The sequence below is a fragment of the Tachysurus vachellii genome, chromosome 5, assembly GCF_030014155.1.
Source record: "Tachysurus vachellii isolate PV-2020 chromosome 5, HZAU_Pvac_v1, whole genome shotgun sequence".
Taxonomy (NCBI): Eukaryota; Metazoa; Chordata; class Actinopteri; order Siluriformes; family Bagridae; genus Tachysurus; species Tachysurus vachellii.
The window spans coordinates 20568030-20579870 of record NC_083464.1 but is presented as its reverse complement, the minus strand read 5'-3'; the positions used below and the strand labels follow the sequence as shown (position 1 = coordinate 20579870).

The 11841-nt window shown below is 38.7% G+C and overlaps 1 protein-coding gene across 1 annotated transcript; it reads left to right on the top strand.

The window, feature by feature from the left end:
• The first annotated feature begins 1127 nt into the window (after positions 1-1127).
• Positions 1128-6604, top strand: LOC132845324 (gonadotropin-releasing hormone II receptor-like). The gene is made up of 3 exons (XM_060869271.1): positions 1128-1655; positions 3178-3379; positions 6207-6604. The coding sequence occupies exons 1-3, from the start codon at positions 1128-1130 to the stop codon at positions 6602-6604; spliced, it is 1128 nt and encodes a 375-aa protein (XP_060725254.1).
• Positions 6605-11841: the final 5237 nt, after the last annotated feature.

Here is an 11841-nt window from a genome sequence, read left to right as displayed (position 1 = left end):
TTTGTGACAATGTCCATTGTAAAAAGCGCTATACAAATAAACTTGAATTGAATTGAATTGAATTAAGAATTGTTATCAATATAGTACTGAATTCAGCAAAAACAACTCTATCACTGTTTAACTGCAGTTTAGCTAGTGCTATCCCTAGCTCATTTGAACAACCAAACATATTCACATTTTTTTACACCATCAGCAAACATTTGTCGCTTAGACACATTTTAGTTTGCTAAGGTAAATCGTGCACAGTCAAATTATATACTAATGAGGTTTAAAGCTGCACTACATTCACATTCCCACCTGCTGTTAAATAGACCACCCCATTGTAGCTGGGAAGATACAGTTAACTAACTGATACTTCAGCTTTCCTTTAGAAGAACATCTAAAAATAGCTACACGTTTGCCAAATGATTTGCTCATTACTCATTTTCTCTGGAGCTCTGAGTCACATCTGCCCTCAGTGGCAAATGTGATTCATGTCAGCACTTTCTCCTGTGTTACTGGTAAAGGGAATATTAGAGCGGTTGGATGAGAGGATTAGGGGTTTAGAGATTTTTTAATGAAATGGGATTTTCTTTATAATAACAATAAAAAATTTATTCTGAGGAAAACATTTGATTTGTGATAATGATGGAGAGAAATCTCAATACACAATACTGTACATAAAGCAATACATGCCTTTCTCAAACACCTCAAACAGGAGGTTTCTCTATGCCTTAAATATATTCTGGCAGGTTTTTTAAAGGTGGTCCGAGAGGAATGTTTTGAACACAGATTTTTTAATCCAGATCTTCAATGGGCTTTAGTAGAAGGTCACCTGGAGGTGTGAGCTGGTGTGAACCTATTGGTGCAAATACACCGTAATGATATTATCAGACATCTATAGGATGTAGACTTATCTAAAGACATCTTGAACCAAATATAAGATTATATATGATATATAGAATATTAAACCTTCTAGACTTTTGAACCTTCTAGAAGTTTGTCAGACAGTATAAGAAAATAAATCAAGCTTAAAATGAGGGAAAAAAGTCTCAAAATAGATTTAATCATCTTGGATTTTTTCAAAATGTAGAACAGTTTAATAAAGTGCTGTTTCTCTTTAGAAGTTGTGGATTCAGGGTAACTGGATGCCGAGGAACAACTCTCTCTTTTGGCCCTCAGAGCTGGACATTTCTCTGCAGGATGTCTCAAACTTTTCTCGCTCCCCTGCGCTGCCTGAGTGGGAAGCTCCCACGTTCACCCGGGCGGCACAGTTCCGAGTTGGAGCCACACTGGTGCTCTTCCTGTTTGCAGCAGTCAGTAACCTGGCACTTCTCATCAGCGTGTGCCGCGGACGGGGACGACGCCTGGCTTCTCACCTGCGGCCTCTCATTACGAGCCTGGCTGCAGCAGATCTGATGATGACATTCATCATGATGCCACTGGACATGGTGTGGAACGTGACGGTGCAGTGGCATGGTGGTGACGGTCTTTGCAAGTTACTTAGCTTCCTTAAGTTGTTTGCCATGCAGGCCTCTGCATTCATCCTGGTGGTAATCAGTCTGGACCGCCATCATGCCATCCTGCACCCACTCGACACCATTAATGCACACTGGCGGAACAAGAGAATGCTGATGCTGGCATGGAGCCTCAGCTTGCTCCTCGCCTCACCACAGGTGAGCTACAACACCGCACACATAAAAATGAAGCGGAACTCTGTTGTACTATTTTCCTTATGGATACAAAGTCATTCGCAGTGCTCTATGTTAATAATGCCATTATGTTCTGTGGTTCTTTTCACAACAGTACCAATGCTGTGACCCAGTCATGGTCCATTAAGGCTTCTGGGAAATTGGATAAGTCGCAGATATTGAGTAGTTTAATTAAACTGAGTTAAAGAGGACCTTTTCCTAATTCATTTAGACAAACTGTTTACCTATTGGCTAGAGATAAAGGGTTATTATGGGGAAATTACAGACGGTGATTGAGCTTAAGTGTGATTCCATATTTGATGAACAATGAATGAATTTGTGGTCCTTTTATTTTTAATGTTCTTTCATTAATGCGGTATGAAATTAAGTAATTTACTTTAATTTCATAAAGTTCAGAACAATAGTTAATTTCCAGACCAAACATATACAGTAGACCTATTATGATCCTTTTATAAGAGAATGTGCTGAAGACCAAAAATAAATGATTTGAATAAGCAGCTTGTCCTCCCACATTCATAAGAGCATACATCTGTTTTTACATATGCTGTGTTTTATAGTGAGCTAGAATCTGCTATGAGTGATATTTCCATAGCAAGAATGAGCCCTGTTTTGGTGAAGGTCAAGCTCCTACCACCATCATCATCATCATCATCATCATCTTAATAATTTTAAACCCAAGATTATGTTGATCATTACGTAATACATTATGTCATTCTTTTTAGCACTAATTTGAAGAGGATGCGGGTCACGCCACCTTCTAAAGCTGTCTGACACGCAGGAATAACGCTAGGACAGACGCATTTTGTGCCCCTGACAGGTGTGCATATTAAATTCCCAGCACTTTTTGGGGTCATCTGCTTCAAATAATACTGGTGTAACACGCTGGCATATCGTAACACTGACACAGTAGATCTACACACACACACACACACATTTTATTTTGCCCCAAAAATGTGCCTCCGAAGTTCACATGAGGGTCACAGTAAGAATATTGCAGGATTCAAAGCACACTTATTACTCATGCAGCGACATACATTGCCCAAAAAATTCTGCTGTTGTGATGCTTTATGTGTGTGTGTTAGAGAAGATCTTTTGTTTCAGGATTACAATATGGTCACATTTTACATCAGTATTATGTGAAAGCAGAGAAGCCTGAATATTGCTAGGAATTTTTGTATGCACACCTGTCAGGGGCACAAAATGCTTCTAATCAAATATACACCTACTGCAGCAGGACCGGGAGGAAGTAGGGAATGTCACTTGAACACAGTAATGCAGCAGGAGATGAGAATTGAGAATCACTTGAAAATTGGGAAAGACAAGTAATGTGTAAAAAGGTATCAGAGTATAATGGGATAAGAGCAAAGGGAATAATTTGAAATGACATCTGAAACGGGTTGGTTTTGTGAAATATTTTGCTGCAACTGAAACTGTACTGAGTCTTTTTTTTTTGTACTGAGTCTCTAAGGTCTGTCTCTTCTTTCAGTTGTTTATCTTCAGGGCAATTAAAGCCGAAAAAGTTGATTTCACTCAATGTGTGACACACGGGAGTTTCCACGAGCGATGGCAGGAAACAGTTTACAACATGTTCCACTTTGTCACTCTCTATGTCATCCCGCTGCTAGTCATGAGCTGCTGTTACACACGTATCCTTGTCGAGATCAACAGTCAGGAGCGCAAAAATAAAGGTAATTGCATTAATTTTATATGGAACTAAATACTACTATGGCATCAACTGTTCATTTCACTTATTATTCTAGATATCCAGTTTGTAGATTTATTGACAACTTAAATTTCTGCTAATGTAGCTCAGTGTGAGACTTGTTGAAAATGTACTGCTCAGTGGGACAGTTTCTTGTTCTGCATACTGTACATCAGAGATGGGGGACTCGAGTCATATGACTTGACTCGAGTCGGACTTAAGTCGCACATTTGAGACTTGAGACTTGCTTGACAAATATTAAAAAAAGACTCGACTTGACTTTGACTTGACATTCATGACTTGAGACTTGACTCGGACTTGAGTTAAATGACTCGAAATAACTTTTTTTTTTTTTTTTTGGGGGGGGGGGGGGGGGGGTTTTTTCTGTTTTTAAACGCACGCAAGGGCGTAATCTAACCACGTGACGCAGCAGGCAAGCAGAGGGAGCGCGCGCACTGACTAATAAACCTTAACAGTCGTGACGAAACATGGAAGGCGCCACACCAAAAATAATTAAGTTCAGGTACCGGGATTTTGTGCAAGATGAAAAGAGAAGTACAGCAGAATGCGACCACATCGCTCACAATTGAATGACACAATTGAAGTTATATGAAATTAAATTTTTTGCAAGCGCAATGTAGTGTGAATGGTTGGTCACTGTTCATGTGGAAAGCATTTTTGCAATAGCACTTGTAATTGGTCTTCAGTGTTAGGCTTTGAGTGAAAAGCGTATGGTTATGCACACATATATAAAAAATATAAATATAAAAATAAAAAACTTCAGAGTTGCACGCACAGCCATATTCTTGTCTCGCATGCACACGCACACACATTCAATTTAAAGGGATGGTTCACCCAAAAAAAAAAAAACTCAAAATTTTCTCACCCTCGTGTTACAAACCTGTATAAATTTCTTTGTTTAGATGAACACGGAGGAAGATATTTTAAGGAATGTTTGTAACCAAACCATTCATGAGCCCCATTCACTTCCATAGCATTCTTTTTTCCCCACTATAGAAGTGAATGGGGCTCAGAAATGGTTTGGTTACAAACAGTCCTCAAAATATCTACATGTGTGTTCATCAAAACAAAGAAATTTATACAGGTTTGTAACATCATGAGGGTGAGAAAATGATGAAAAAATTTTTAGGTGAACTATCCCTTTAAATAATAAATTACAATCAAATAATCTCTCTCTCTCTCTCTCTCTCTCTCTCTCTCTCTCCCCCTCCCCCCCATAGTTAATTCACTTCAAGGTTTGTGTGATTCAATAATTTACGTTTTTTGATTGACGTGAATGATTGTTGTTGTTATTCTGTTGTTAAAAAGGAAGGATCTAATTTAAGGATGTGTTCATGTCCCATTAAAAGGGAATGCCTGTTCAATAAATGCCATTTTGTTGCATAGAAACCATTGTATTTTATATATATACTTTTCCATGGTCTTTTGCCATGTTTGAGGCATATTGAAACTTTTCATGATTTTATGTTGGCCTTATTTCAGCTACATTTACATCTTATTCTTTGTAGTTTTGATTTTTATTCATTTTTAGATTTTTATTGTATTTACAACTCACCTGTATGTGGACACCTTTTAAAAATAAATGCATATAATCATTTTTTGGTGCAAATAAAACTCATAGTCCATAAATACTGTAGATTTAACTTTGTTTAATATATACATTTAGTTAAATCATCAAACATATGTATGACTTGCCAGTGACTTGCTTGACTCAAGCTATGACTTGACTTGAATTGCTTGACATAAAGCGGTGACTTGACTTGACTTGACTTGACACTCACAAAAAATGACTCGGACTTGCTTGAGACTTGAAAGTTAAGACTTGAGACTTGCACATGTGTGACTTACTCCCAACTCTGCTGTACATTCACACAATGCCCAGGGTTTCACATCCATCCTGAAATCTATAGCACACTGTATTTCATCAGGTATCCACAGACCAGTATACTGTATTTTTACCATATAAAGCCATATAGGAATAAAACCTTAAGTAGGAATAATGATTATATTTACAGCTTTTGGTAGACGCCCTTATCCAGAGAAAAATACATTTTATCTCATTTTATACAACTGTGCAATTCAGGGTTAAGGCTAATTTAGGGCAGCTTGGTGGACCTGACATTCAAACTCACAACCTTTTGATCTGTAGTCCAATATCTTAACCACTAAGCTACCACATCCCAAATAGGTCACAAAGATAATATCACTGATTTAAATAAAGACAAGGGGGCACGGTGGCTTAGTGGTTAGCACGTTCGCCTCACACCTCCAGGGTCGGGGTTCGATTCCCGCCTCCACCTTGTGTGTGTGGAGTTTGCATGTTCTCCCCGTGCCTTGGGGGTTTCCTCCGGGTACTCCGGTTTCCTCCCCCGGTCCAAAGACATGCATGGTAGGTTGATTGGCATCTCTGGTGTCCCTAGTGTGTGATTGTGTGAGTGAATGAGTGTGTGTGTGTACCCTGCGATGGGTTGGCACTCTGTCCAGGGTGTATCCTGCCTTGATGCCCGATGACGCCTGAGATAGGCACAGGCTCCCCGTGACCCGAGGTAGTTCGGATAAGTGGTAGATGATGAATGAATGAATAAATAAAGACATGGCATGCTGATGGAGAAGGTGATGCCACGTAGTTAGACCTGAGTCTATGACTCTATAAATTCATCTTTATACTAAAAGTCCTATGTGACACTAGCATGTATAAATATTTAATCCAATTGAAATGTGTTTAAAGTTATTCTGCATTTAGTTTCCATATTAAGTTTTTCAGCCTGACCTAATCTGCTTCTTCTGTGCAGCAGGGGAGTCATGTCTCCGGCGCAGCCGAACAGATATGATCCCTAAAGCAAGAATGAAGACACTGAAGATGACCATAATCATCGTCCTGTCATTCATAGTCTGCTGGACTCCATATTACCTGTTGGGGATCTGGTACTGGTTCCAACCAGAAATGCTGAAGGTCACTCCTGAGTATGTCCACCACCTGCTCTTTGTCTTTGGTAATCTGAATACCTGCTGTGACCCAGTAATCTACGGCCTGTACACTCCCTCTTTCCGCGCAGACCTTGCGCGCTGCTGGGCCTGCCGTTCAACTAGCGAATCTCCTCGTTCTTTGGAACGACTCTCTGCACGACAGGGGCCTCACAGCGCAGAGCAGGAGTCTGATCCTGCTAGTGTAAAAGGGGTTGAGGGGTAACATGAGAAGTACCCTTCCAAATCTCTCCACATACCCTCAAGTGCAAACATCGAAATAGCTTAAAATGTGCACTGAGCGTGGATTACAAGGGAAACAGTATTTTTACACACATGTAATGTAATGTAGTGTAATGTAATAAAAGGCCAGAACACAAGTACAGTTATCGGCATGCACTGCAGCAAATACGTCAGCATTATAGCTGATTTCTGTAATGCTGCCAGGTCCTCGGTTGGTACTTTAAACTTTAGCAATATCTGATATTTTACACCAGCAGTGAGTGACATTTCTTCTCTGCAAGTCTGAGTCTCTGTTTTTTTAATGAGCACATCTTACATCATTTCATATTTGCATAATTAAGTTTAATAACCTTGCAATGCCTGTACAAAGACCACAGGGACTGATTAACAGGGATAAAAAAGTGTTTAAAGCCAGAACAGACTGCAGCTCATTTTGAAAGTGAAAAGGAATCTGATTTCACATTGGGCCACATTAAAAACTGGCTTAGCACAAAATTAAATGGAGATTGTGTACTTAAAAAACTGCAGGGTCTTCAGAGTGCTATTAAGTATGATTTGTGAGTTTGTTTGGCTCCTGAATCAATGTATGTAATCTGAGATGCAGAGAGAGAGAGAGAGAGAGAGAGAGAGAGAGAGGGGATTCGAAGTCTCAGTATATGTTAAATACTTTGGGACAGGTATACATCATTATCTTATCAGCAATAGAATCAAGAATCAATGATAATCAACAGTGGAGTTCACTGTAGGTTATTGTAATGGTCTCTGGTCACTGCTCTACAGTACATTGCTTAACTGCCTGTATTGTGCACATTATGCAGAGGAGTTGTACAAACAACTTAACTCCATGGTCATTTTTATTTATTCAGCATTAATGCATAGAGGCAGGAGTGAAACATACTACACACCTTGTCTAAACTGCTGCAGTTATATTTCAGCATCTATTTTAGAGGTGTCCTGATATATGGAGTTAATGCTCACCTGGCAGCAAATCATTTCTGAGGCCATACTGTGAGTTTATACGGGATATTATCATTTTGTTCCTAGCGACTATAGAAACAACAGGATTTAATGGTGAGAGTGAAGCAATAAAGCTTTACACATGAGAATGCAGTGAAATCCCCTGCATTATTCTACAGTATCTCCTATAGTCAGTAATGAGAGGCAGAGCTTAGTTGCAGATACAGCTCAACATTTTTACATGACATAAACAATACAATTTATATGTACACCCTTTGCATACACGCATATGCTATGCACACAGTATCAGTTGTTTGTAATTGCAGGAATGTTCTTGGAAAGCTGTGTAATTCTGTGTGAAATTGACTGAATTAATGAAAGTCATTTTCAGGCAACAAATGATCCTGTACGGAATAAATCAAGGATATCAGCAAATCTCTATAGCATATCAGCATCTTTCAAGATGGAGATATTACCAGACGGTATATGTCACTTTCTTCTATGAGCCTACATAAGCACACTCATGCTCACACACACTATAGAACACACACAGGGTCTGCCTCTCTAGATACTGTAGGTCCCCAGGGTCCTGCTAGCTGCCATGGCAACACTTGAAGTCCATGTAGTTGGTGTGATGATGATTTCTTGATGATGTGGCCAAAAGAAATGCAATTGCTGTGTGTCATCTCTTGTTTTTGAATCTAAAATATCTAAATTGTCCTGATGTGATTTAGCATTTTGTTGTCTGACCATATGTAATGAATCCAATAATCTGAACTCAATACATCTATTACACATATAATGCTGTTTTACATCATGACTTAAAACCTCAACCTTCATTCATCAAAGTTGAGCCATCACGGCCATGCTTCTGCTTGTCTGTACTTGTGTCTGGTCTCAGTGGTGTGTAACATTTTAACAACTTGTCAAGCTTTGTTTAGGCAGAAGATTCTGTTAATGCTTTCCTCTGTGTGATCATCTTCTCAGTGAAATAGCATGAGCAGGAGCTAAGAAAGAAGCAATCCCACGTGTCTTGAATGAAACATGTGTTACACCCTGGTGATAGAAAAGAACTAGCAAGTGGCTGGGAATTACCAAATGACCTTTGGGAGAAGGGGGGTAGAAAAATCTCCTGGAACATTACAAAGTCCAAGCTGCCCTGCATCCTAATAAGGTTTGCAGGGTCTTTGGAGGAAAATAACACTACAACATAATAGATCCTCCACCATAACTAACAGTGGAAATTACATAAAATTTCTGTATAACCATCCTTCTTTTCTCGGACAAAAGCCTTCCTTAGTGCTTGTTGCCAGAAAGATCTATACTCCAGGTGCTCACATACAGTACATGGTTAGATTGGAGGCCATTTCTTTCCATCATTATGTATATGGCATATGACTGTAGTTGTGGAGTGTCAAGATGCTTGAAATATTTGACCATCCATCCATATTGTACATAGAGTTACAATACACTTTTTACTACACACATCTTGACAGAAATATCTTTCCCCTCTTTATTGACTTTTGCACTTAATCAGATGTAGCATGCTGAATGATTCATTTTTCAGACTCATATTTGGGTGTGTTATATAACGTCTAAAGATGTGACAAAGGTCACTGTTCTTTTTGACAGTTACATGAGTCAAATGCTTATTTGTTCAAACATCATTCTTCATCACTCAGTTTCTACACAACTTCGATGAATAAAGGCCACTGTGAGTATAATCTAAATAATATCTAAATAAAATCTATTAAAGGATCAGGCTCCTGAGTGTGGTTCCTTCAGGCTGATTGTGCTACTAGGTCGTACATTATTCAGCAGCCTATTTGAATCGAAACCAACAGAGATTCTCAGGCTAAATACAAACCACTATGTGTACAAACAGATGTGACATGCATAACTTTTCATTGAAAAAACTATTCATTTAAACTTTACTACCTGTTCCTTCTTAATGAAAATCTGCCTTTGGGTTCATTTTTCAACATTATTGGAGTGACAGTGTGATCAAGGAATTTTCTTCATCTTCAGTATTCTGGGTGCAGTCAATTTAGAATTAGAGGAAAGCAACCCACAGGCTATCTGGAGAAGCTGCATTGGGCCTTTTGGCTGTTTAAAAATTTTATTGGCATGAAGAGAACATTATACATCCTAATTTATCATTTTCCTTTTAGTATTTTCTGGTGCTTTACCTTTTATTGATTGATTGATTGATTTTCAAACAGGTAGCCAAAGCCAGAACATCTGGAGAAGATGCTTTACTCCATTATGTCTGAAACTTATACTAACAGTCCCCTTCTATAATAGTTCTCCAACAGGCAATGTGATTCTATATTGTAATTAACTTGTAATTTAGCCTCATATTCAATTACGAACATACACTGACAAAGATTATACCCTTACCGTGAGACCATTATGTACTGTGAATGCTGATGTACATTAGACAGAGAAGCCTTTTGAACTTATGGAACTAATTACATTTGGCTTTTGGACAATTCTGCATGTATTCTTTAACACATTAATTAGAGTGAATCTATGTTGTTGATTGGGACTAGCACACAGATGGTGGTTCTGTGACTATTATTCCCTGATTCCTAACCTTTATTTAGTCAGCACAATGTCTTAAAATGTAAAACAGTGGAACTACTGACAGGAACCATGTGTTTCCTTATATCTGCACAAGGGGTAGACTGATACTGATCCGTACTTAGGCCACACAGGACGTTGTTATGCCTAATACAATGAGTTGTGAGTTTGCTTTTTATGCAGAGTAACAGTTTTGTACTTTTCATTGAGATTGTGAAGATGTAATCTGTTTGTGTAGCTAATAAATATATGCATTGCTGATGTTGTTTCTTGTTTTGTAATTTCACTATTATGGTCTGAAAAAGTAGATTAATTTGGCATAATAAAAAAAGCCAAAGGGATTTCTGTGTTTGGTGTACAGTACATCTGGATAGTCACACGTTGGCGTGCTAATCACCAGCCGTTTTGGAGACACAATGACGGTGAAAATAAATTCACATTCGGCTTGGGGTTTTTATCTCCAAAGGGCTAAATCCAGTTATCCAGTCGATACAAATGAGTATTTGAGGAAAGAAATGCTAATACTGCTATCATGTATATGTGCAATACATTATTCTTTTACTCATACTCTTAACATTAACTTTCAAATTCCAACATTTAATACTGCACGGTATTATGTGACATAAACCTAGTGTAGATTAACGTGTAAAATTACATAATTCTTAATTCAATCAATGCAAATCAGACTGCAAAATGTTCTTTGAAAATATTATCAAGAGGAAAAATATACACAATCATAATAAAATGTAACAAAACCAACAAACAACAAAAACTCATGAGTTGTTTACTGCTGGCAATGTGACAACCATCAGCGCAGATAGCTAGGCTAAAATAAAATCAATAATAAATGAACAGCTCTAACCCCAGATATTGCTCAGTATATCAGCCCCAATTGGTTACTGGCAATGAGTGAAACTTTTAACAAAATCCACTCTTCTCTACTGCACCCCTACTCAGTCCTATAGGTAATGCATGTACCTAGTGAAGACACTCACTCTCTCTCTCACTCATTTTCTACCTCTTATCCGAACTACCTCGGGTCACGGGGAGCCTGTGCCTATCTCAGGCGTCATTGGGCATCAAGGCAGGATACACCATGGACGGAGTGCCAACCCATCGCAGGGCACACACACACTCTCATTCACTCACGCAATCACACACTACGGACAATTTTCCAGAGATGCCAATCAACCTACCATGCATGTCTTTGGACCGGGCGAGGAAACCGGAGTACCCGGAGGAAACCCCCGAGGCACGGGGAGAACATGCAAACTCCACACACACAAGGTGGAGGCGGGAATCTAACCCCCAACCCTGGAGGTGTGAGGTGAATGTGCTAACCACTAAGCCACCGTGCCACCCCTAGTGAAGACAATTGGAAAAAAATTAACTAGTCAATATTATAAAGAACAAGTTATGTACGTGTGTGGACACGTGTGTGCTTTTCATGGTCAGAAAGTAAAACAAATGTTTTTAAAATAAATTTATTTCAGTTACGTACATCGGTTACATGTGAATGAACTGAGTAACGTTAACACAATTAGTTTTCATACATCTGGATATTTTCAAACACCGAGCTGAGAATAAACCCCATGACACTGGTGTTTTGCAACGGACACATTAATGTCACGGTATTCCATTTATATATTTAACCCTCTAATTGTAATACTATAGTTATAC

What these genes read in the sequence shown, in the direction of transcription:
- LOC132845324 (XM_060869271.1), top strand. Translation starts at nt 1,128, where the DNA reads ATGCCGAGGAACAACTCTCTCTTTTGGCCCTCAGAGCTGGACATTTCT. An exon ending in TGCTCCTCGCCTCACCACAG is followed by an intron (nt 1,656 to 3,177) that starts GTGAGCTACAAC and finishes CTCTTCTTTCAG; the next exon opens with TTGTTTATCTTCAGGGCAAT. An exon ending in TCAGGAGCGCAAAAATAAAG is followed by an intron (nt 3,380 to 6,206) that starts GTAATTGCATTA and finishes TCTTCTGTGCAG; the next exon opens with CAGGGGAGTCATGTCTCCGG.